At 34.6% G+C, this 27,662-nt stretch overlaps 1 protein-coding gene across 1 annotated transcript in view; it reads left to right on the top strand.

The window, feature by feature from the left end:
* Positions 1-21,570, top strand: part of CHM (CHM Rab escort protein) — a 70,411-nt gene extending 48,841 nt beyond the window's left edge. The window contains exons 10-15 of the mRNA XM_080365632.1: positions 5,267-5,371; positions 6,432-6,495; positions 7,421-7,517; positions 11,184-11,276; positions 14,602-14,768; positions 19,489-21,570. Coding sequence (XP_080221758.1) covers positions 5,267-5,371; positions 6,432-6,495; positions 7,421-7,517; positions 11,184-11,276; positions 14,602-14,768; positions 19,489-19,683 — 721 coding nt within the window. The 3' untranslated portion in view covers positions 19,684-21,570. The remainder of the gene's footprint in view (positions 1-5,266; positions 5,372-6,431; positions 6,496-7,420; positions 7,518-11,183; positions 11,277-14,601; positions 14,769-19,488) is intronic.
* Positions 21,571-27,662: the final 6,092 nt, after the last annotated feature.

Genomic DNA, 27,662 nt, shown 5'->3' with positions numbered 1-27,662 from the left:
AGCATGGTACTTGCAGCTAGATTTGTCATGACGTGGTCACGTAGTGTCTGTTTTCCCTGAAATCTATAAGCAACAGATTTTATCTTTCTCTCAGTTCCTTAAGGTTCTGAAGTTCATTGCACAGTTTTAGACTTTGAAATGCAAATGTGATAGTATTTCATCATGTGTGGTATTGTTTTAAGTGCATGATTCATGTGCAAATGAATTATGCCCCTTTGACAATATCTAGTTTATTTTAACAGTAATAATTTAACTTCTACTGTAGGCAGTGTATTTTTCAATAATGTTTAAGTATTTAATGTGCTCTTTTAGAGGGACAAAGCTTAGAGTTGTTAGCAACTTCCAAACAGCCTTATGGAGATCTTAACTGGCCAATGATGCTGGTTGCTCCACTTGGCAGCTTCTTTTGCACATTCTGAAGACCTTTGAAATTAATATTTTCTTTGTTAAGGTTATATGTATTCCAAAAAAGGTGGAGTGCTGCTTTTCCTTTAGCCGGCTTTTATGTTTTGACTCTTAAGTTCTGCAGGGTTCCAGGTAGGTTTCAGGTGTCTTTTTTAGGCTATTAGGCTGCTTTAGTGATTTACTTATGCCATTTTTGCTTAAAACCAAAGGATAGATTTTTGAGGTGCAGAATTACTGAAATATTTTTAAAAGACTTAACGAGACTTTCATTATTCTAAAAGCATTGGTCTTTTAATAATGTCATTATCTGATGCTGAATATGAAGAAGCACAACACATCCAGCTTCCCAAGTCTAGTGACATGCCTTTTCCTCCGAACCACCTGCCTGCTTCTGTTGTCGCTCTTTAGGTCTCCCATAGTTTCAAGGCAGGTATTTTACCAAGTAGCATTTCTACATCAAAATAAAAGTAAGCACCAAAAAAAAAATGTATAGAAGAGAAGGAAAGTGTCAGAATTCTTTGAGATGATGAAAATAACACAAGCAAGCTCAAAATACATTTTTTTAAAAAAGCATTTTCAGCAGTGAAGGAAGGATCGTACAACATACCCCTTCCCTAGTAAGTTTACAAAGTCATGAACATCGTCTTCACCAGAGCAAAAATGTCACTCAGAAAGCTGAGTTTCTTTGACCCAGGTATATGTTTTTATTCCCTTTATTATTTTCTCTGGATTTTCTTTTTGGTCACCTGAATACAAAACTGCTTTTATTTGCTAAATATTTTTGTTAGATCATTACTTAGCAAGCTGTCCAGTTTGTTGCTAATGTCATCACGGTCTCCTGGCCTTCATTCTGTTTCTTTGTATTACCTCTTTTCTTCCTGTGTATTCCCTCCCTGCACCAGCTCTAATTTCCCCTTGACTTTGGGCTTCAGTGTTTTGCCTAATAAAAACTAGCTATCAAATTGATAATGAGGATATTTATGAGTTACTGAGCTTTTGAGTCAACAGGCCATTAATAGTAGTTGGTAATAGCCAAATTCATATCTCGTCGTCAGTACAGCTCTGTCTGTAGTTTGAGGCAGTTTGGTTACAAATAGGTTAAACTTAGAGTAGTAGAAATTTAGTCAAATTGTGCAGTATTCGTTACTATTTTATAAGCATCTTCCGTAAGCTTCCAGGCTTCATCAATACCTTAGTGCAGTTATATTTTTCACTGTTGTTAATATTCTTGCTTTAGTTGATCTAAGGAAAATTTTGCTTACAGCTACCACCTTGATTTTCTTCTAAAATTTGGTGTTAGTTCAGTTTAATTTGAAGTCCCTAAATATCACCAAAATTTATTCCAAATCCTTTCTAGACATGGCTAATATTCTCTCCAGCACAAAAGAAATAAATCCTCATTTAATATCTAGTTGAATTGCTTTTTCACTTTTTTACTACTCATAACTGTATATACAGAGAACAGTAGATTTCATCCCCAGCTATACAACTGTTTTTATCATTCTACCGTAGTAGTTTTTACAGTTTATGAAAATAAGAATCAGGAAGACAGTGTGAAAGCATAGAAACTTTTAGAGAAACTTATTTTAAGGTTTTGGTAATCCACTTTAAAATTTTTGTTGCTTTACATACTGTATCAGATTAGGTCTGCTGTTTTAACACGTATGCAGAACATCCTGCATTCTTGGTAGAGCTTGGTAGAACTCTGCTTTGTTAGGAAATAAAAACCACATCATATTCCTTAGGTTGAGGAAGAAGCACAGTGAATGTATGCACGATAATTTTCTGTTATTATTTTCTCCATGTTTATTGTAGGTCACCTTTTTGAGTACATATGATAAAATTTAAAGTATTTTAAATTACCTGGATCACATTAATAATCATGGTAGGCATTTTATGTTGGTCAGACTTTACATGTGTTTTGAATTACTTAATTCTGTCTCAAAAATGGGAAAGATATGATAAATGGAAATTTATACATCTGTAATAAAAAGATATAGCAAACACATAGTAATTTACATATCTTTCTTGAAATATTGCATACTGGCTTTGTCAGTGCTGGTAAGTCCATTTCAAGGATGTCGCCCTTAGTCCATTAGTTTGGATAATGAGCCCTATAAAGTACATTTATAACTCGTGGCACTGCAAGGAGATGGATTCTAATTTTCATCCTTTTATCTAGACACATTGAAAGAAGGTCAATGGAGGGTTCTGTATGATTCATTGTCGCAACACATATCAGATGACAGAGACCTGATAATGTCAGTGCATAAGTGTTTTCCATATTTGGAAGCAGTACTTGAAAGAAATTTTCTCAGCATCATCCTTTGAAGTGAAGTGGAGACTGAAATTAAAAGTGCTATCTCTTTTTCTGTTTAAAATCTTATCAAACATACGACCTGATAGCTATTCCTGAACAAAGGAGAGGAAACAGCACTTAACAGGAAAATAAAAAGTGTGTAGTTGCTTTTGCTGGCTTTGAGTGATGCAACATGACATTTAATCAACCTTTCCCCTTAGATAATGTGTAGGGGGGTGGCAGGGGAAATTGTTTCATAAACAATAAGAAAGGTTATTTTTAGAAATGAACTGTAGCAGCTTGACTTCCTTGTTTATTTGCAGTATTCAAATGAGTGCTGGAGAATGAAGTCAGTTAGGTTAACATGATGAAGAAACTTCTTAAAGTTGGAAGTGAAACACATGTTGAATAGAATGTCATTGAAACTATAAAAAGAATACTACATGTTTAAAGTTAAACCATGCTTGTACCACTAGACTCCTAAGTACTGTTTCCAAGTTCTGTTGAATTTGAATATAGCTATATATGCAGTATCCAGATTCCTATGAAATCAGCATTAGAAGTTAGTGTTACAAAAACATGCTTAATTGTCATAAACCTCTTAAATTTATAAATGTGTGCACCCTTTTTCAAGTCTCAGTTCAGGCTACAGAAGCAACTGGTTTACTGAAGCTAGTGGCAGCTGATTGCTTTTACTTACTTAGGTTTGGTTCTCATCTTCACTAGTTTTATAGATTGTTTTGATCACAGAAGCTAATGAATAACTTGGAAGTTACAGAAATGCTGTTTATTCATAAGGCAGAACTTGCATGTCAGATATTTACTGATACAGGTACAATGTTGCACTATGATAAAGCACATTGAAATCTGTAAGAGATCTCTGTCTTGGGCATCCTTTAGTTTCTTTTGAAGTTCCCACGCACATGTGTGTGTAAACGTGTGCGAGAGAATTTACTGGTTCGAATCCTGTGTATTAAATTGACTGAAACATTGACATACTGATTCAGAAGAATTTAATCTTAAAAAAAAATGCAGTAACTTTTATACACCAAGCAGTAAAAGTTAAATGAAGATAATTTGCTTTATTTATACAGTAAATGTTCTGATATTGTAGAAAACCTTAAAATCTTGTTTTAGAAATCTGTATTGGGCCTTGAAGATTCTTAGGATATGGAAACAAGCCATGACGAAAGAAAATGTAGTGCGATTCTGAGGATATGGAAACAAGCCATGACGAAAGAAAATGTAGTGCGATTCTGAGGATATGGAAACAAGCCATGACGAAAGAAAATGTAGTGCGATTCTGAGGATATGGAAACAAGCCATGACGAAAGAAAATGTAGTGCACGCATTTTCCTTGCACTTTAGATAGGAAAAGTATTCATTAAGATAGGCACTCTTGAAACCTGTAGGGGTTTCTAAAAATGTTTGCAATGTCTGGGTTTGAGGGAAATACATGCAATTAAATAGAACACTGATCATGGCATATAGGAATCAGCAACAGAAGTAGTTAAGTAGTTACTATCTGTATGCAGCCTCCTTTTTGATTTCTTGTGTGTATGGTTTAGTCTCACATGTCTGAAGTTTGTTCTTTCAGAGAGATTTTTCCCATTGAAATCTGAAATTGTGTCCTGTTCTCCTTTAAACTCTCTGAATTACTTTTTTTCCTGTGGTTTGCATTTCTGTCCCATTTATAAGAGTGTTAGTCTCTGAAAATTTTTGTAGCAGTATCTCAACTTTTAGTTACTCTCCTTTTGTTCTGACTTGCTTTGCGTTGAGAAAGATTTTTCAGGAAGGGTCTTGGGGGGGGGGGGGGGTGTTGTTTGTTTATTTTTGGTGTTGTTTGTTTATTTTTTTACTTTTTTGAAGTTTTGCCTGAGGCAGACTGATACGTGTTTGGGTTACAATTTGTATATATTCAAAGACAAACCCTATCAAGAATGTTTGTGTTGCTTTTAAAGCAGTGTGCCTTAGTTAATCCTTTTGTTTGTAACTTAGAGGTAAATAGTATATTTAAGCACAAGTATAGAAGCTCAGAGAAATTCTCTTGGAGCAGTCTGATGCACACATTTCCTTACATCTCTTAAATTAATTTGCCATTTGTCAAATATTATTGTCAAGATAAACTTGTCTTTGGTAAAGCTTGCTGACTGGGAAAAAACCAACACTGCAATAGAGTAGCATCTACAAAATAATTCACAGTATTGCTGTTCCATGTATCTTGAGGTAAGAAACATATGATGTTTTCACATAAAAGCAAATGCAAGCGTTATTAGCTTATATTTAGTTTTCCTTATAAAGTGATATATCTATTAATGTTCTGATATCATTATCTATAATAGCATTGCATGTAAGAGATTGTGTATACCCCATAGAATATATACATCTAGGATTTAGTTATCAGTTTCAGTTGTTTCAGGGGTTCACAGGTTAAAGAAATGTGTAGCTAACTTATTTGAAAGATATAAACAATGTGCTATATAACTCAATTTTGAAAACTTACATATGCTTTTGTTACCTTATATCTAAATTTATTAAATTTTTTAATTATTTTTTTAACAGATGCAAAGCTATTGTGGATCATTTTGGACAAAGAATAAATGCTAACTATTTTATTGTGGAAGATAGTTACCTTTCAGAGAGCATATGCACAAATGTGTGTTACAGGTATGTAATAAAACAGTAGACATAGTAAATGTCTTTAAATAATAGTGTGTAAAGTACCCTGCAAGTTAAACTCTCTTAAGAGGTTATTGTCTCCTGCTTTATGTTCGCAGTACAGCTTGGTTCTGTGCCTAGTTTTTCTCTTCTACGATATACTTGAGGATGTACTGTATAATCTCTATCTTCAGGTTTCCTTAAATTGTCCTCTAAATCATATTGCCCTTTTTCTTCTAAAAAAAAAAAATCCAATAGCTCTAAGTGCATTAGGGATTTCATATTTTTTCAAAAAGTGTTTGGAAGGTGGAGATGCCTATTGTGGTTCTTGCTTTAAATTTCTTCAGGTTTAGAAAAGTATTAAAAGTATTTTTTTTCTGTGATTTTTTGTTGTTGTTCTTGCCAAAAGCTTGGATGTGTACTGCCTTTGTCTTCAAAATATTGCAGATAAAATATTAGCAAAACTGTAGTAGTAGGTGCAGTGCAGAAATAATGACAGGCAATGGAGGATTACAAACTTAAATTCATGAACTCCATCCCAGTGTATTTCCCCTTAATCCAAAGTGTCCCAAACATTTTAAAACCTTGCAGTAGGCATTGCTGCTCTGACTCCATCAAGAGGACGTTATGGAAGATGGTAATCAAAATACAGTTTCCATGTTTTATATTGAATCTGTGAGCAAAATGCATGCATCTGTGTTCTGTTGCAGTCAGTTCAGAACCTGCACAGAGCACAAGGTTTTACGTTTGTAACATGAAAAGTCATGTAATATGCTGCTACTAATCTTGATCAGATAAACCAAATATTTTTTAAAAAATTAGAAGGTTATTCAAGTAGTTTTATATAATGGCAGTGGCTCATTCATTCATCATCTGTTTTTGTCATTGAAAATCCTACATTAATGTTCCAGATGTGTTCCTGCTTCAGCAACAGGTAGAATATCCCACTAATGATCATATTAATAAAGATTATATGGTTAAACAGCCTTCCCACAGTATCATGTTTGAATCCAAATTGCCATTTTTTTATGTTTTTGTGAAATGCCATAATTATTTTATTTTATTGTAGGCAGATCTCCAGAGCAGTGCTCATTACAGATCAGTCTGTACTAAACACAGATTCAGAGCAGCAGGTATGTATCAATTTTGTATCACTTACCTCTTTCTGATTTTTGTGTATTAATATTTAGCTGGTAGGAATTAACGCTTTTGTTTCTGCTTGAATCCAGCTTTTTAGTCGGCTCTCTGTACTGATAATTGTTTAATTCCTTAATCTCTTTAAAATATCAGGAATTTTATTTTAGTTTAGTTCAATTACTTGGATTTCCCTGTTTGGTTCTCACTATATTAATTAACAGAGTTTCTAAGCTGCTGTCTTAAAGGCAGTTCATTTTGCTTGCTTTTTAATAAACTGTTACCCTTAGTATTCTGTTAACTGTTACTTACTTGTCTAAACTTTGTTCAAAGTTCTTTTGTTTTTTTTTAACATTCACTTTAATGTTCAGAGTTCTTACTGTATACTTTCAGATCATTCTTTAAGTGTTTCTGCTTGATCGGTCTTTGCAGACCTTAATTTTAAAGGATTTTAATCTGGGTTGTTTCTTCTGTACACTTCCTGTATTCTTAGGGGTTAAGCAGGATCCACAAAGTAAGAACACACATGACACAGGAGGCTGGTCTTCCTGTCTTGCCACTATCAGCCCTGCATGAGAGCACTCCAGTCGTCCCCACCTAACATTCCTCTGCCCAGTGTTCACAATTTTACAGTCTCTTGCCAACTGAGTTTCTAAACAGTCATGCTTTTGGAAAGGTCTGTGATAGGAGGTTTTCTTTCTGGTCCACAGCCGCAGACATTCCTAACAAAGGTGCCTTTGCTGGCTTGGGTAGAAATTCTTGAATGTTCAAATTCTGCAGGATTGATTGCACAAATTGTTATAATAAACCAGAAAACAAAATTGTGAAACTGCAGTTATTTTTCATCTTTACTCAGAGTTGTGTTGGTTGCCTCATCCTCCGTGTTACTCTGCTTTAACATAAAACGCTCTTTCTGGCTGATAGGTTTCCATTTTGACAGTGCCTCCAGTGGATCTAGGGAAACCAGCAGTTTGCGTCATTGAGTTGTGTTCCTCAACCATGACATGCATGAAGGACACTTGTAAGTACAAGTTGTATGTAATCATAACTATTTTTCCCTTTGACTGTGTCAATGAGAGGAAGAGTCCATTGTCTTCATTCTGTAGCAGTTGAGCTGTTTCATATGGCGTAGAGATCGTACTACAAGGTTCTTCTTGCATTCATTTTTTTTTAAACTACATATGATCATTATTTATTTAGAGTCTTATTGTGATTTTCATAGTAATAAAGTATATTGTTGTTTATTGTCAAACAAATCAAATGTTCCTTTTAACAGTTATGTGGCTAATAAGCTTGATAGTTGTAGTCTTACTAGTACTGGGATAGTATTTTGTTTACTGTACAGTCATTATAAAATAGCACCAACAAAGAGCTTTTTGTTATGACTGCTGTATTATTTTGTAGATAAAATATTAGAATTCAATATTTTTTTTTATTCTACAAGATTAAGACAACTGAAGTTTTAGTAGAGTGGCAGATAAGGTTAGTGGAGAGCTGTAGCAGACTTTCTTCCCCACTGTAACTAGCTAAGGTTGTGTCTTCAAGACAAAATATTAAGGTTTTTGTTTAACTTAGAAATGTTTTCATTGTAAAGTTTTCTGCCAAGAATTTCACTTACCGCTATAATTAAATGACCAAAACCCACCAAAGTATTTTCTCAAATAATTTCTGAAAAAAAACCTGTAAGCAAAAAGGCGGGATCTTAGTTAACATAGATGCATGGGTTTTTTTAATTCTTTCAGACTGCCTTTGAAACCTAAGAGATTCTTTATGCTGTAGGACTGTGTGGCCTCGTGAAAAATGCTACAGATTTTTGTTTTCATAAGGATAGGTTCTCAATATAAGCATCAAGTACATTTCAGTATTATTTCTAGCAGATTATTTTGGAGTGTATATTCTTGTTTCTTCTGCAGTGTCTACTTTTTTCTTAATCAGCATATACTGAACAACTAATAACTAGGTTAATAGACTTATTTTCATTTACACAATAATGCATTTTTCCTTCAGTAGATTAAAAAATATTCTAAAGTATGTGAATCTTACTGGTAGTTTGTCATCAAGTTTTCTTGAAAATAAACTACCTTAGCTGAACTATTATATTGAAGTACCTGAAGTACACTGTATTTGGGGGCTTTTTATCTTCTGAAAGTTTTGGTAGAGCTGGGATTATGTCCCATTATGAGATCTGGAGGAAAGGAATGCATCATGATGTATTTGAGGTGAAGTTACAGAAATTCTTTTAAGAACTTTGTTGTTGTCGTCTACTGCATTAGGTTCTTTAATTCTAAAAATATGAGAGATCACCTTTCTAGAAGGAACATTCTAGTATTCCATTAACAGTTTTCTGTGACTGTTGTTGGTATTCTATGTGAACTTGAAACAGATGAGCAAAAAAATTCTTGTTGAGTATTTATTTATCTTTTCCAAATTCTTCTTCTGAATGCTGTTAAATAGATTAACAATTTGGGACACTATGGAACATAGATAGAATTAGAGGTTACCTGACATAATGCTTTTTAACAAAAAATAAGCAACTGTAATACTAACCAATTTGTTTTACTGTTACCTAGGCTTGAACTCAGTTCTTTGCATATGAAAAAAGAGGGAACTAATTAAGTCATTCAAAGTTATACTTAAATAATAAAAAAGATAAAGCTGCAATTAAGAACTTAGTGTTATCAAACATGTTGTTAATATTTATCCTTTAAATAGCTGATTCGTGTTATTTAATACATACACGAATGTTCACAAAATACATACAGCAGGAAGTGAAACTAAAGGATTGATGTTCAAGTAGATATAAATTATTAGTTTCATGCAAATTTCTGCTGTGCTGAAAAATTAAGATTTCTGTTATTTACTTTTCTCCATAAATTCTTTTCACTTCAGAAGAGAAGGTACTGTGTTCCTTAATGAAATTTGTCTTCATGTATTGAAATAATATAATTCTTTTGTAGGTACAGCTGAGTTCTAGTTATAAGGCATATTTCATAATTTTTTTTAACTTTTACATCATTATCTGTAAATGGGTTTTAACCTGACTGATTTCTCCTTCAAACAATTATTTAAGATAAGTATACAAATACATCTACTCTTTGATCACACTGCATAAATGACAGGCACATAATCTGTATTGCCAGTTGAGTGGAACCAAACTCCTTCACTTGCCCTAAAAATTGAGACTGTAATGATGAAATCATGGACTAAACTCATCGTTCTTCTTGCTAGAAGAATTACTTGAAGACAAATGTTGGCAACCACTGTAACTAATGCAGTTATACTTCAGTAAATCAAATATAATCAAAATATATACTGATGACTGTGACTCATAGTCATAACCTTAAAGATAATAAAAAAGACTTTATAGAAAGTAAATTATGTGAACTTTGAGGATTTATAGCTGGGTTTTTTGAGGAAAGAATAGATTGTGTTACCATGTTTGCCATTATTAACATTTAGTTAAGGTTACAGGGAGGCTTTCATTATCATCACCTGTTTTCTTTTACTTTTTTTAGTACATATTCCTTTTAGAAGGTTTGGCTTCGGTTAAATAGTTAAAAAAATCTGAGTATAATCTCTGTGTGTGTAATCTGAAAGAAGAGGAGCATGAAGTGTTAAATTTCTTGTTCTTCTGGAGTCAGTGTCAAACTTTGTGGCATAACTGCAGCCAGGAAGTCATTCAAGATATGTACAATGTACTTGTAGGTAATGACACAAACGTAGCCAGGCTTCAGAGTGAAAGGAGAAAAATGTCATATGGAGTTAAAATATGGGTGTGGGTGCCTCATTCCTGGGGGTGCTCGGGGCCAGGCTGGACGGGGCTGGGGGCAACCTGGGCTGGTGGGAGGTGTCCCTGCCCCTGGTGGGGGTTGGGGCTCGGGGGGCTGTCATCTCCCTCCCAGCCCAAACCAGGCTGTGATTCTATGAAAGTAACGCCATAGCTATACATTGCTGTTAAACTGGTCAGAAATGTGTGGTCATGAATTAAATATTAATTGGCTTAAACTTTGTACAGAGTCTTCATGATCCTCTGAAAGATACTTACCTGCTGGTAAGTTCCCAGACGACCATTCAGTAGCAAACGAGTCCAGTAGGGTGGTTGAATGAAAAGCTTTAAGATGAGGCTTTTACATTCTGAATGAATGGATGTAAAATCAGGTGGATAAAGCATCAGAGTAGCTGGTTCTCTATCTGAATAGAGACCAGTGGACCAGAAAAGAGGTTAAGAGCTGCATCACATGATTATCTTTTCTGAGGAGTCAGCAACTTCAATAGTTTGAAAAACAGAATAAAGGAATAATATGTTCCATGAAGAATCTGTTTATCAACTTTAATTTCATGCAAACATGTATATGAGCAAGAAATCTTAATATCAAATGTGCGTTATTCAAGCAAAAGTGTGGATTTTCACAAATACAGTATTGGATTTAGTGACATTGATTTGCCCATGCTGTAAGGTGAATTTTGATTCTATAGTTCCACAGATCTGTTCTTGCGGTCCAAAATCTTTTCGTGTCATCATTTTCCGATACGTGTTTCCATAATACAGTACTCCTCTGGCTTAAAGCAAGCAATTTATATGAAGAGCGGTGATTTCTAAAAGCCTGCTGTGCCTTTTAAAAATTGTAATAAATGATATTTGTGTATGTGTATATTGGTGATTGTAATTTGTGTTCTCTTTTAACAGATTTAGTCCATTTAACCTGTCCATCAACTAAAACTGCTAGGGAAGATTTAGAGCCTGTTGTACAGAAGTTATTCATTCTAAATATGGAAAAAGGTAAAAATAAATAACTAAAGCATTAAGAGATTATTTTGCAAAAAATCATTTTACCCTTGTAACTAAAGTATCTATTACTGAACATCTGAATCTGTCATCAGAGTCAGCATATGGTGAGCTGCTATTTAGATATTAGCATTTCAAAGTAAAGGAATCTATTTTGAGAGTAAGATTGATTAGACAGATGTCAGATTTTTTGTATTTCATGATCTAATGTTCCAAGTCTTCTTAAGCTGTGATTTAACTTCAGTGTACAAGGGCCATGGCTGTAAATGTCTAGGAACTTTTGACGTTTTCAGGCTTTTTTCATGGAATCATATTTGCTTCTCAGCATGACTTTCCAAAGGTACAGTAATGAAATGAAATACTTGTGAATCTGGACTTTTATGCTGTCCTGTTCTTAGTGATTTCTATCACTTGGGTATCCCTAACAAAAGTGACCAAACCCCCAAAAGTTAGCGAACTGCTTTTCTCCTCCAGCTGCCAGATGTGCTCAGTGCTGTAAGCTTCTTGGGTTTCGTCTTCACTCACTCTTAAGACTGTTGCTCATCCTTTTGTTATTACCTTCAGGTGCTTCCTTGTGTGCTGTTTTTAGTTGAAATAGTCTGGATTCTGCTTTAAGCAGTAGAAGCTTAAAGTTCTTACACACTGCAGTGTTATTAGGAAGATAGATCACTGGTAATCTCCAATAATAAACTGTTCGGCCCTAAATTGAAGGAAACCTTACCAGCTACTTGCATGAGCTTTGACCTCAAGATGGAGAATTTCACAGTCCCAGAGGAAAGCAGCTGTTGACAAAGAAAGCAGTTGCTGCCTAGAAAGAAATTGTCCCTCAGATACTTTGAGCAAGTTCCACAGAAGTCTTTGAAATTTAATCACATTTTTGGTAGATGCTCATGGAATAGTTAGTATGCACATAGAAGAGGTTGCTCTGTTCTAACCCTGGCAGAGCATTTTTAATTGTAGTGTGCACATACTTAAATACAGTAAGTCGTAGTTCTTCTATGAGAAAACAATACTTAGCTGTCAGTGGAAGTGTTTATGTTTGTATATACACAAGTTAATAAGATGTGGAAGTGTTTTATAATATTTGTAATTGGTTTGCTTATAATATTTGCTGTTGTGCTTCATTCATGAGACATAACATGAATTCAGATAGAATTTTCTGTTTTTTCTCTCAGGGCCCTGTAACCAAGAACAGTGTTTCATGAAGTGTTGAGTTCTGCTTTTCACAAGTTTGGTTTTCTGTGTTGTTTTCCATTTTTACTTTTTTTTTCCCCTCTACTTTTTCATGAAAAGGCAGATATCTTACTGGTTTTGTTAGAGAACAAAGTGCTTTTAGTAGGAAGTTGTAAATAATGTGCATTTCCTTTCTTGCTTGCTTACAGGAAAGGCATCTTTTGATGTCTCAAAGATGTAAATTTTTTACTAGGTTTGTAGTACAAGAGCCTTTAAAAAACAAATATGTAGAATGCAGCTAGGGTTTGTAAATAGAAAACTATTACACTGACGAGCTGCAAACACTTTTCATGTTTATATCTGCTAATTTAAAGCCTGCTAATTTCCAACTTTTAATATTTATCATATATCTTAAATGTTCAAGACAGTGCCATGTGTTTCAAAGACTCAATTGGTGAAGAAAAGATTAGCTTGCAGTTTAGTGTCTTCTAATCATTTGAGGGGGTTAGCATTAATCTTAATGTTTAAAGTGATCCAATTTTGAAATGATATATTGTTTAGAACCTGACTGAAATTCTTCTGTAGAAACTCTGTGATCATAGGGGTCCTCAGGTGCACTGAGGCACTGAAAAGCTAGTTTTCACTGACACATAGGCCTTTTTATCATCAGGATGAGGTAGTGGTCGTATTTTAATTAAAATGTCAGAACAAATACTGTTGGAGTTATTGAAAATGAATCACCAGATAAAGTGAGCACTGGGCCATGGCAGGTCAAAGAGGCAAAGTCACCTGGAGAAGAGGACTCCATTCATTTTCCTGCCTAAATGAGGAAGAAGTAACTTTTATGAGCAATGTGAACTTTTAAATATATTAAAGAGCATCTTGCCCTGTATTAGGGCTCAGGCTTTCACAGGCTGATGAATTTAATTTATATTTCAAACTGTTCAGTATGGTTAGCACCTATTTTTTAAAAAATATTTGACAGTTATAAAAAGGTACTGAAGGAATAGCATAGATTTACCTCTTTTTTTCTAATTCAACTGCTTTAAAATACTGTTTTGAATGCCGTTGTTATCTAGAAGTTTCTTCCTTGGAAAGAAGTAAATCTTGCAAGGTCTTTTACAAGCTTCATTTATTTTAGAGGAAGTAAAATACCAAAAAGGGGACAGCAAATACGCCAAACAAATAGTATCTATTAAGCTAAGAATCTATGTTGTGTATTCCTCCATTGCATTCTGCAGCATTAAAAAGTGACCTTCATCTTCCCAGAGGTTTTTCTGCCTGTGTACAGAGGGGCTGTGTGAATGTGCAAAGTAACTGCAAGAAGGTACAGGTGGTGAACAAGCAAGATGTAGTTTATGACCATTTTGTATTCATAATGAGTCTTGTAGCACAATAGAAGTCCTCAACAAATTTAGATAAATGTAAATTAATCATTTTTTTTCATTTAGCAGTATTTCCACAGTTTAGAGATTCTACAAACTGCATATCACACATCTCAAATAGAGTAATTCTGGGGTTTGGTAATACTTGATTTGCAGTTAATCTGAGGGGGAGGTATTCTTTGTGGATTTTTCTTTAAAATTTCTTGTTATTTAATCCATGAGCAATAGTTAGTCTCCTTAGATTGGTCTGAAGATGTTCAATCCTAAAGCACACAAAGGTCAGTTATGAGAAGAGTTCCCATACAAAGATGAACTATTAAATGAGGGTGGGCGGGAAAGTGTACATCAAAAATACCATTGCGCATGGAATGCAATAGCCTCAAGTTGGCACAGCCTGTGGAGGACTTGTTCAGACTGTCACATGCTCATGGAGTTTATCCAGAGTAAACTAGATAACATGAAGTAGAAAGGTGTTAAATTTAGACCAAGCTTCTTGTTAGTATGCTTTTAGGTGATAATTGGTTCTTATGTGGTATAGTCTGTACAGAATAAATAGTTTACATACCTGTAGCTGTAAAAGAAAAGTATGATGAAAGACTACCTCAGAAAAGAAACCAAAAATAATTGGCTTTTAAAAGAAAAATAATTTACTTTATTACAGTAATTCCATGTTAATGAATTGACTTTTAGTATGCTGGATTACATATTTTCCTTATTACACCTGGACAATTATTACAGGAAACACTTTTTCTTCTTTTCAGAGACTGAAAATGAAGAACTGCAAAAACCTAGAGTCCTCTGGGCAGTTTACTTCAACATGAGAGATTCTTCTGGAATTGAGAAAAATTCATACAATGGCTTACCTTCAAATGTTTATATCTGTTCTGGACCAGACTCTGCTTTAGGAAATGACTGTGCTGTCAAACAGGTTGGGCAGATCATTTTTTTTGATTGCAGAACTTGAATTTTAAAGACTTAAGGAAGTCAAATAAAGGGAACCTAGAAGACAGCAGTACCTGAAGATGATGATCTTAGTAGAATGGCTACTTGCTGTAATTCTGTGGAAAGGGAAAACAGTCAAATAAGTCAGAAATATAGATGATAACTCCCCAGAATATGTAGTCTTTCACCTGTAAGGTTAAAGAGTGGGTGCAGTAGTAGAGAAGCGGTACAAAATTAAAGGTCAGAAAAGCCTGTCTGCAGTTTCAAGTTGGAAAAATCATCAGAGTAGTTTAATACCTACAGCACATAGTCACAAACCTAAAACTTACTGGGGGAAAAAACCCATCATAATTACTAATCTGGTCTATTAAGCTATCTGTCTGAGTTTACCTTCTCTTTGCCTTAGTATCACTGTATTTAAAAACTAGGGTGTAATTGTGTCTCTGAAGGAGCTGAGGGGAATGTCATTCTATTTGTGACCTTGACATAGTATTTGGCACCAAATCACACTCAGTTCTGATTTTTAGTTCTCAGTCTTTGGGTGTGTCTACCATAGCTAGTTCCTGCTAACTAGAATCCTGAGCTGAAAACTACTGGCAGCTTGCCTAGTAGTAGGCATAGCATAGCAGTACTTAAACTACTGGTGCTTTGAATGTGAAATGGCCACCTTCTGTGTTGGCAATAGGCAGAATCTGCAGGGACACTAGGTTTTCAAGGGTAGTTATGTAGAAATTCACAAAGAACTTAATATCGTACCTCTCATTGTGCCTTCTCTGCTACTGTTAAGCTGAAGACGATCATGAGAATATGTAGCTCACAACTTGTTCAACAAAAGGCAGCTACGGGAATGCTTCTCCATTGCTCTTGTATTCAGAGATCCATCTTGGTAATGAAGGTGTAAATTCTTCGGCAAATCTACCACAGCAGTCCCTGGGGTGTTAGGGTGCTTTCAGAGCTAACCAAGAACACTTTTACATCTTTGTAGGATTAACTGGCACTAGTCATTTTTAAAGCTGTTTTTTTAATGACCATGTTCAGAGAATGTGCATGCCATCTTCTAACCAGTTGCAGGATTTTTTATGACAAAGTCGTAAACCTCTTAAAAATAAGCTTTTAAAGTGGAAAGGCTGACATAGCTTGAACTGTAGGGTCAGAACAGTATAATTAAGGGCTAATAGTACCCTTCATTTTGCTTTATAAGGCAGTAATTTGCCTCCCAAGAGGATAAAGAACTGTAAAAACAAAAAATAATGCAAAACAATTATTATGGTAGCAGTTTTAAACGGTGAATGAGTTCTTTTCTAAATGAGATCTTTTAACTGTTATTTAAAACAGTGCAAGTTAAAAGCTGTTTAAATACATTCAAAACCCAGCCTATTTCTAATTCTTACAGCCACCTTTCCTAGCATTCAACTTTGTCTTACCTTAAGAGCTCTTTTTCTTTCCAGTGAGTAATGGTATTGCAGATCAAGCTGTGTTTTAGGTGCTGTAGTTAGCCTTTGCGTTAAATCTGCTGACCATCAGTGAGATAGATGTTAAGCAGACCTCAGAGGAGGAACAATCAGAAAGAGCAGGTAGAGGCTACATGGTTTTGAACCTGGTTTAAATTTTGAAACAAATTGTCACTAGAGTGAGAAATATTTTAATGTCAACATTTTTATAATTTAAAGTCCTAAGGGAAAATAAAAGTGAGGGGCGTGTGTGAGAACAAAGTGAAGGATAGGCTGAAGATAAAGCAAAACTTGCAGTTTGAATACACCCTTCCCACACAGCTTGCATGTACCTTCTAGACAGCTGAAGGAGGGAAGCACATGTAAGCTGATGTGCCTTCTATGCCCAAATCACTTTCATCTTCCTAGCAATGGGATGGAAATCTCCAGACGTTAAATATTTACAAACTCATGTATCAGAACACTTTAAAAAAAAATTAAAAAAAAATAAAAATCACTGTGTGTGTTAGTCTTGGAGATACCTTGGAAAATTGAATCTATTTTCCTTTAATCAGTTCTGTGTTTACTGTTTTAATGATACTTCCCCTGATTTACGTTTTCATTACCATTAGTATTGCTGACTTCTATATGCCATGCTGTTTGTTTGTATTGATGAGACATTATTTAGAAGGCAAGATGCCACAACTTTTACAGATGATTAGCCATCTACAGCTCAGTATAGAAATGACTTGATTCTTGTTTTATTTTAATCTAGTGTTAAATTGCTAGTAAAATATTGAATTAATTTTGATCTCTGCAATTACTTACTCTGAGGATAGGCTAAATAAAATGTGCCATTTACGATTCCATTAAATTCTGTATGTATGGGTCAAGTAAAGCATCTGACTTCGAGTTTTCTATTTTTCAGCTGCTACAAGCTGGCACAAATTATTGTGTCCTAAAGTAGTAGTATGTTCCCTGAAGGAGTTCAGATTTCTGAGGCATCTTCATGTTCATAAGAGGAAGCAGTAAAATTGGCATGGCAATATTTGTCCTTTAACCTGTTTATGGTTTTTTCTATATCTGGAAGGATTTCGTAAAAAAAAAAAAAAAAAAAAAAAGGATTAGTAAAATGTGTTGTATTTCAAACTACTGTTAGTCTGGTAGTGTTCTCTGTAAAAGTTGCTATGAATGCCCATACAGCTTGTCTGCATGCCATCAGGGTATGTAGCTGGGATACAGTAAACCAGTAACAAAACAGAGTTTTATTCAAATTCAAACAGTTATTAAATTAGAGTATCCACACACTTGAAAGCTGGTACACTTAGTTACCAAATATTGAAGGAACTATTTACTAACTTAATTAGTTACAATAAGTATCAAGGTGTTATAACAAAGGAGCTGTTGTATTATTATTGGTCGTTCTACATCAGCTGAATAAAACTTCAAAAATTGGTAGACCTGAAAGCACTCTGTACTATGAAGTTCCTCAGTTATAATCAATGTCATGATGTCCTGCATAACGTATTGAGTATTTCCATGTTCCACCTCATAATTATTTGACTATTTTTGGAGTGGATACTTGCTGACTAATTGGAGTTCAAATAATTGTTGAGAACTGCTTAGGAAATGTTTTGTCTGCTCTAGTTTGTCACACGTGTAGTGTAGAATGACACTTTTCTTCAGTACTCTATTAAATATAATAATAGTTGAAGTATATTTTCGGAGTCTCAAGGACAAGTGCAGACATGAAATAGAAAGTCTTTCTCTTGCTTTGAAAAAGTTAATTTGTATACTTTCTGCGGGATATTTTTATCTCCTTGGCCCTTAGACTTACTAGACAAGGTTTTGAAATTAGAAAAACGTGTTTTTGAAGTAGAGAATAGATTTTTTTTTTGTATTTTTTTATATACTAATATAAATAGTTTTAAAAGAGTTTTAAGTGGGTATGGAAGAGCGACATTCAGGACACAGAATGAAAAATTAAATTGAACTGAGAGTAGACAGGGTCGTTTAAGCAGTTAATAATGGAGTCCTACATCCATGTGCTGGTGATACAAATCCACTGCTGGTGGGCAGTGAAGTTTATCACAGAAAGCTGTTTGGTACATGCTCAATGATGTATTAATCTGAAAACAATTCCCTCTTGTCCAGGGTTCCACATCATGTAATCAGCCTTTGCAGTTGGCATTAACTGACCCTACTGTCAGCTTTTTCAGTGCAGTGTCTAGTAGCAGTATGAATATAAAGATTAAATGTATTCTTGCCTATGTGGGAGCTCTCATCACAGGTCGTCTTTAGGGCATAGTTTACTGAACAGACAAAATCGAGAGGCAGTATTCCTTTGCCTTTAACAAAGCTCCTTGCATTCTTGTGGGGTTTTTTAAAGGCATTTTTTTGGTTCATTTTCTCCCAGGTTTTGTAGTTGTATTCTGTGTGTTGTAATAACTACCCTGATGTTATCAAGAACACATTTCTTTTTAACATCTTTCATTGCAGTGGTCAGAAAACTTGACTTATTGTGTGTACTTAATTTCTAAACCTCAATGGCATGAAGAGTTAAGTGGCATTGCAAATTAAATCCTTGAGCTATATCTTAACGAGTAACTGAATTTTTATCTAATAGTTGCTTATGCATTTCTTTTCAGAAAGGCACAATTCGTGCACATAGGTGTATGCACAGAATACATTGAAATGATAGACGTTTTTTGAGTAAGTTAGAAATGTATTGCATACAAGTATATATTTTTAATTATAATGTTCCATTGGAAGAGAATAGTTCTCAGCTGAGCTATGTATGAGCTGTTCAGAAAAAAAGAAATGGAATTTTTTTTTCTAATTTTTAAATTTAAGATGGACACCCAGGGTTTGCTTGTTATGGGAAATGGATTCTTCTCCCAGAAAAGAGGCAAGATCTTTCCCATGCTTTGCATTTGACTTCAGCTAGGGATATTTTTATAGTGGAAAAGATGATTTTGCTGGCAAAAAATTATCTTTGTTGGTCTCAATACAATGTAGAGTACCCAGCATTTTTTAATGCTCTATGCTGTGCCTTTCCTAGTAGAACAACCTAAAAAAATAGATTGCTGCTTCTTTTTTGAGGACTGCGAGAAGGAGTGGACTTCCTTTTGTAATTGTGTTTACAATACTGTCAAAGTATTAAATCACTATTGATTTGAAAGAACAGAGGTTAATCTTAAATATATGTAAACTATTGCTGCAAGGTATTACATTTCAAGGTAAAGTTTATTTTACGCTTCTTTTTTTCCTGAATAGGCTGAGACTATTTTCCAAGAAATGTTTCCTACAGAGGAATTTTGCCCACCACCACCAAATCCAGAAGATATTATTTATGATGAAGATGAGATTGCATCAGAAGAGTCTGGAGTCAGTAATTCTCCTGAATCCTCAACTGAGGAAAGCAGTAACAGAGGTAGTACTGCGGTTAAGAAGGAAGATAACGAAGAATGAATTAGCGTTGTTCTCTTAGTAGAACAGGAGGTTGACCCAAACTAAAATGTAAGGGAGGAAGGGTAAGAAAATGAGATTTACAAACCACATAGCCGTATTATTTGCAATTGCCTTAGTTTCCTTAGCTTGAATAATCTTTCTTCATCTAATAATTTCATTGATAGCTGAGACATTTCTAAATAGTCATAGGTCTACCAGTTCATGGGGTGTTTGTAGCTAAATAAAAAACACAGAACAAAGCATTTGAATTTAAAATGCTAAAATAGGATTCATGATTTGCTGAGATAATTTGGTTTTGATTTACATCTTGGAATAAATCCTCCATCTTTTAAACCGGCAAGAAAAAAAAATGTGCAAGTTTGCTTACCAGTCAGAAGACGATCTTCTGATACTACGTATCAGAGTTCTGCTAAAAATCATTGGATTTGTGCTAATTAAACAGTTGAAGGTGAGCTTCACAACCTGTCCTTCAGAGTGGTTTTATGAATGGAACTTAAAGGCAATAATACTGGCGGTTCTGGAATGGCTTCAGAATATGTAATAGGTGTAATATTTAATTTGTATAATGAAGAATTTCTTGTATGGTTTTGAAACTGATGCCATAATACAAAAAGCAAGTATAATCTAATAGATGTTCCTCATATGAAACTATTTTACATCATATTTTTTTTCGGTAAGATCTAATAGATCATTAGTGACATAATTTACTGTAGTTGGGAAAATAGCACAGTTTAAACTTAATTTCCCAACAAAATTTAAAATCATAAATGGATTGTACCTGTTGTTAGGTTTCCCTGGACTTCTTGCAGTGTTTGGGCCTTTAATAAGCCAGAGGTTAATTTTTTGAAGTATGGTGTCTGAGAAGTTCAGGTGATCCTTAAATGAGGTTTTCTGTGGTGGGGAGGAGGAGGGTTCAGCTGATCATTCTAAAGTTTTGTATTGATCCTGGTTAATAGGATTAAAATTAGCGTAGTAGCTGTAAATTATGTGTTTTGTAATGATAAAGCATAAAGCATTTATATAATAAAATTTATTGAAGTATTTATAAGTAGTTTATATGAAAAATTACAAAATGAGAAAGCTGTTGTAAATGACCATGATAAACTTGCACATCTGAACAATGCTTGAAATGAGGTATTCAGATGATGAAAAATATTCAGGATTTACTTAAAGATTTACTTTAAAATGTACACCCAGTAGTTCAGCAGAATATCTAAATAAAGAGATCGGTGGATTTTGATGAGTCGGGGTTTAAACTGATACACGAACGTAGATATTAATTCTAGCAGTGCGTAAATACTGTATGTAAATAAAAAATACCATTGAGTAATCAATATTCAGCACTGCCTGAACTTGACACACCCAGGCTTTTGTAAAGTTTCGCATTGCATGTGCCTGCCTTTAAAATGGCTTCATGCCATAAAGGTTAATTTATTTTTTTACAGCATAACTGATACTGTTAACTTCACTTTGTCTTACATCATAATACATTGTCCAATTTGCATTTCAAAACCCGTTTCTTAGTGTTCACGTTCTTTGTTTATTGGATAGGTACCATTGTATGTATAATTCCAAAGTGCTCAGAAGAATATGTGGTTGAAATGTTCCCAGTGTTAAACAACAGTTATCTTTGGATGCTTGTGGTTGAGCAGTTATTTATATATAGTAATAAGCAGACTGCCTTTTAATTTAGCTGTAATTTTTATGTGTATTGGAAAGCATGAGTATATGGTAATTGTATCAAACATCTACAGATCTGTTGAAGAACTAAGTGGAGGACCTAGTCCCTGTTTGTCTTCCAATAATAGGGATCATGGTTGAATTTTTCATCTTCTGTGTTTACAAGGAAATCGTTTGATGAAAATTAAAGGTTTGCTTGCAAGTGCATTTTTCTGTGTTTTCTTTCAATTGTGCAAGAAAAGCAGTTCATTTGTTAGCTGAGATTTCCTGGTAATTCTGATGTCTACTTTCATCATGTTGACATCTGTAATAAGATTGAAGTTTATGTGTGTGACAGTATGTTGATGTAAGTTAGCATGTGTGTATAAAGTAGTATCTTAGTGCTTTGTGTCCATGTGAAGCAAAGTTTGAAAATATTGCAAATTTGATTTTAGATAAGACGGAATAATCTGCAAGTTGTAGGCTATGACTTTACACTACATTGATTGCTTAAAAACTGTTTTCATGTCTTGTTCGTATGGTGAATGGAAACATAAAATGTTTTTCCTATGGTACTTGAGTACCCAATAGCTCACTTGCAATAGCAGTAGATTAGACTATTGATCTTTGTATTTTACAGAAATCATGCACTGAAATGCATTTTGTTCTTACTTTAAATTATTTAAGCATACAGAGTGAGGGTTAGGCTTATTTGAAGTAGTTTTTAAGGCTTGTCATACAGGATGTAGTCAAAAGATAACATGACTTTTTAAAAACTGGCAATTTATCAGTAGGATTATTAATAAATCAAGTTAAAGAAAGATAAGGTTAATTGAATTTTTAAACAAGTAGCTGTATTATCCTTCAAGCACCTTGGAGCTCATACAATATTCACACCTTTTTTTTCTAAGACGTGCTTTGATATGTTTGAATTCCTTTTTTAATGAGTACTTTCTTTTTGAGTTGGTTAATTGGATTAACCCTTAATATTCAAAGAGTCAATTTTATGCCATTTTCCCTTCTGCTGTTCTATTGCCTTATCTGTGGGACTGCAATTAGTTACTGTTCCTTTGGAAGTATTTTCAGCCATGAAGCTGCTACGTCTGCTTTTTTTGGTGATGATGATGCTTAGGACCATTTGACAGGTAATCATTAGAACTTGGATCCTTGCAGACTATGGGGTCTTTTCTCCTATCATTGCAGGGGGATTTATGTAGGTAACTCCTATTAATGTTAATGGGACTTGCATGTGTAAATCCTCCTTGCATCAATGGGAAAATTGACCCCTGAAAAAAAAATCTTCATGTTAGACTTGCTGATTCAGAAATGTCCAAGTGCTGTCAGTCCCTGTGTGGAAATGTGGTGGAGCATTTGCTTTGTGCCGTTTCACTGAAATGCTCTGAAGAGAACTTGGGGAATTTTCAGGGGTTAAGTCTTCTATATTGTGTTTTATATTTTCCATACACTTCCAAGTCTTGTCAGAGTAGATTCTTCTAACAATTCTTTTGAAGTAGCTAGTATCAGTTTCACTTTCTGTACTCGGGAGGTTGCATGGCTATTTTTGCTTCAGATCTCGCTGTATTTTAGGCCCCTCTCCCCTCCAGACCCTTTAACGTCAGCATTGTGAGCTGCAACAGCTTAATTTCAATAACAGTTTGCAAGTGAAATATTGATTAATGACAACTCAGAAGTAATAAAATACTGGTTTCATACAATAAGAGACTAGGTCACTTACAATCCATAATCTGTTAAAAGGGTAAAATTAATTTCAACAACACTTTTCCATGCTGGGAGTGGGAAAATATGTGAACTACCCACTTTCCTTGGGTGGTGGGAGGAAGAGAGACAGACAAATGGAAATAGCTAAAGCAAGATTGTTACACTGGGAGGGAGGATGAAATGGAGGCTGTTTGTCATAACCTTCATGCTCCAAAATCAATTGACTCTTGCACTTTTATTTCCCATTTTGCTATGTGAGATTTCTACACAATTTCTAACAGTTTATGGACTATGGATAAAAAATATGTCGGTGCTTTAAGGAATGAGGCAACAACAATTAATCAAGGATGGAATGACGTAAGTGGAGTAACACCTGGCTCATGCACTGAGGACTTGGCAGTACAAATAAGAGTATTGGTGGGGTTTTTTTATCTGTGGATATGTTTATCTATTCTTTATTCTTTGTTGCTCAGTCAGGTACTACAGTCGATCTTTTATATAATCCTCTGCAGTACATTTTGGATTCTTACCTATTTGACAATTTTATATCAGTAGTAAATCTTTACCTTAAAAAGTAAAAATTCTGGTGTCAGAACTAACTTTAGCTGCTCCAGAGAACTCTCATAGCTTTCCTGCCGTAATGAATGTTTTCTTCACCCATTAATTATCAATAAGCTCTGCAGATTCTGGTGGGTTGTCTGCTGTTGACTTTTTTTACTTAGGATTCTGTGACTGCAATTAATGCAGTTGCTAATTTTCCAATTAAGGGAGCAATTTACTGGGATCACGTCATGAAACTTAATTTACTTGTGTGTGTGTACAATTTTTAACAGCATTTTTTTTAAATAGTATTAATTAACTTCGTGTGTGTGCCTCTATATAATCTTACGACAAAATTTTTAACTCATAAAAGTTTATCATTTAAACTTTTGCAGAAATGAACCACTGTAAAATGTCCGAAAGTTAGTTTTGGTAACAGCAGGTAATTCTATCAGAAATGTGTGGGAGAGTTGTGGTGGCAGGGCAATTGCTTGCATTCCTTGGGTAAGCAGTAATGCAAAGTATCTTTGGTAAGATGTAAAGTAGTTGTGACACTGGAAGTTTGAGACACTGATACAAAGCGTTCGTTTATTGCAACCCAATTTAATAGTAAGTTTGCTTCAATAATCAGATGGAAATCTTAGCTTAGGTTTGTATGATTTCAAGAATAACTTTTTTAATGTGATAAAAAGTTACCATAGAGGGATACTTTTAGCTGTAGAGGCAAGTAGTAGGAAGTGGTCAACCATGTGGAATTCATGTTGTCAGCTTCATATCTAGCAAAAAATTACTTTTGGTAGTAATAGAGCTTAATAGCAATGCCACCATTATGTTTATTTACAGGCTGCCAGTTTCTGTTTGTAAGAGTGAATGGTTCTTAAAAATCTGGATGGGGGAGCCAGGCAGGAATGCTGTAAATCCCCATGACATTTGAGATTTAGAAAGTTGACAGTGAAGTATCAGGAAGATGCAGTTGTTGACTGCATGGGAGTTCTGATCAGAGGAGACTTTAATAGAAAATACTCTTCCTGTCACAATTCTAACAGACAGTATATTTAAAGCTACTTGCATATATTGACAAAAAAGATGGAAGGTATCAACCTGAGTGTATATCAAGACCCAGATGTATTTGACTAAACAATGGTTGCATAGACAGTGGTTGACTCCAGTGTATATAATGCTGCTCAAGTGGCAGTTTTATGTAGGTGTCTTCTCAATCTTGGGGAAAAGCTGCTTTGGGAGTGTTGCAAGTTTTATAACTGGCCAGTATACTCAATTCGGAGGTATAAGTCTTCACCTGATTTTAGTTTTTCCTATTACCTGTCAATTTTTTTTTTTTTTTTACTCAAAAAGATGTAAGCATTAAGTAGAACTAAAATGCTTTCTTAGTGACAGTCTAATCTTTTGATTACCATGAGAGGCATGGCGTGAGGAGGTTGTGCTGTTAATACATACAGATAATGCTGATTTTTAGGAAATCTCAGAAAACCTGCATTTTTTGATACAGATTTTCAGGATCTCATACTTATTTCTGGAGTGCCAACCCATAATTTGTAGTATATTTGGGTCTCTGGAGAAGGCTTTAGTGCTGTTCCTCTAGTCTGTATGGTTAAGACTTCAGTAAGTGGTGCGTGCCAAAGACTATGGACACTCCACCTGTCCTCTGAAACTTAGGAGGCTTCTCTTCTGAGGTGTTACTGCATAATAGCAAACACTGCTGGTGGCTAATGAATGTGACTTCAGCTTTCATAGCCGCTTTTTTGCTTCTCCAACTTCAGGAAGCTTATTCTGTAGTTGAGTACTAGTAGCTTTATTTCATTCCTTTTCTTTTGCTCTAAGCATGGAACTGGACTTAAAAAAGCTTTTCTGTTGGAAGTGGTGGTTGTCTGCGTCCTGAAGCTATTGGGGTTAGTAAGTCATATTAGCACAATGATAAAACATCTGGATAACATCATGCTAGACTGCTCATCTGTCTAGTTCACAAGCCATAAAACCACTTCCTACTTGTTAGTGAGCTGGTATTCTGTACCTGATTTGAATGTCCAGACTGAGGAACGAGATTTTTAATTATTGGCTGACCTCATACCGGAAACTTGAGCCTAGAAACAGATAGCTTACAAGAGTCTTCTCTCTTAAAGAACAAAAAAAACCAAAAACAAACCCCCCAAAAATTAAGCTTTCTTTTAAGAAATCATAAATCCAAACAGTCCTGTACTCTTGTTCAGACTGTGTGCACATAAGAAACATTCAAACAGCCAATGTGGAATTTTAAAGAATCTATTCTGTTTCAAACCTGAGCATATTTCTGGAGCTCACCCAAGGGAAAGCCATTTAATCATGATGAGAGACCGGCTGTCAGACCAATGTAAGGAAACATTTCTCTGCTCTGGGAACTTTTCAGTACCGTGAAAGTCACTGCAAGTCATGGTTGAGTCCTTTGTTGTGAATAAATTATCCAGTGTATTCAGTCTCTGTCCTGTGCAAAAATCTGTGTAAACCCTAGCTAAGTACCTTCGGTGAGTAATTATTAGATTATAGATTATCTGGAGAGAATCCACTCTATGATTCTTAGAGCAACTTATTACCTAAGTCATGTGGTGTTTTCCTGCCCTATATTTGGATGCTGAAATAATAGATAAAACTTAATTTTAAAAATGGTATATTTGTTATTGCGTCATATATCTTTATGACAGAAAAATAAAAGGCTTTTATAAAAAACAACAAAAATGCTATCTGCTATTAAGGATAAATAACTTACTTTGGTGACAGTTGTACATGATGCTTGCATTTTCATTCCATAGAAGTTTTAAGCCAGGAAGCCTTAGGTTACCTTCCAGACTCTGTCTGAATCTAAAATGAAAATGTGAGCACGGTAAAAGCTAATAGCCCTCTCAGTTACATTTTAAGGACATATTCATCTCTGCTAAGATAACACTTGAAATGCACACTGCATAGAGTATACATTTAAGGATTTGGTTTGCATCAAATCTCTTCAGATGGCCTATTCCAGTCTAATGTCTGAAGTGATGTCTGCAAATGCATGCATGTGCACAAGTGTAATAAAGAGGGGATGAAGCAGTACTCAGATGAAGAGTAATAGCAAGCGGTGGGTAGTGTATCAACTTGGGATTTCAGACAAATGAGTGTATTTTTTGGCTCTGGCACTGGTTTCCTCAGTGAACCTGGTTGAGTCATCTCCCTTTAATGTCATAGTAAAAACACGTGAAATGGTGACAGGTATTTACTGAAGCCTTTTGAGAGGTCAATAAAATGTAAAAGTAATATATATTTGAGAAAGAAAATGAGCAGTGTTAATGATAACTGTAAAAATGGATAGCAGTAATACTTGAGGTGCAAATGATTCTGAGAAAAAAAAATCAAATATAACTATTATAGCATGACTGGGATAGCGGATGTTCTGTCAGCTAAGTCCCTTTTTCCATCTCTGACATTTTCTGTTTCACAAGTAAGGTTTCACCAATCAGTATAAACTCTTTGTTTACCACTTAATAAAAATAACACAAAATTACACCTTTTCTTGAAATCTTTTTCTGATTATGCATATTTTGCTGGCAGATTGTAATACATATTGCTTCATTGTTTAATTAGGACTTAATGCTAATGTCATTAACATTCTATGTGATAATTCAGTACGTTGCCTATTTATAGACATAATGGAAGTCGCAACTTTTTTGTAGTAAGGTGCTTTCAACTGATATTAAATGAAAAATAAAGTTACTGTAACCTGGCATTAGCTTTCAGTTTCATTGTCCATGGTCCAGTGAATCTGAAAAATACTCCTACATGCACTAAACGAGTTTGGTTTTTTAATTATCAATTATTATTTTTTTAGTAGAGCCTAACTCATCCTTTCCTTCAAGAAAGAAAAAAGAAATAGACTGAATTAAGCAGGAATCTCAGAAAACTGAGATCTGAAGTTTGAAATTACTTTCCTCCTTGAAGACCATTTGGAGTTATGACACTGAATTTAAGTAATCAAAATCTTACCCAAATTTTATTCTGTGATACTGCTCATAAATCAGGTAATTAGGCAGCACTTC

Source organism: Falco punctatus (genome assembly GCF_963210335.1).
Source record: "Falco punctatus genome assembly, chromosome: 15".
NCBI lineage: Eukaryota > Metazoa > Chordata > Aves > Falconiformes > Falconidae > Falco > Falco punctatus.
This window is presented reverse-complemented; position numbering and strand designations above follow the sequence as displayed.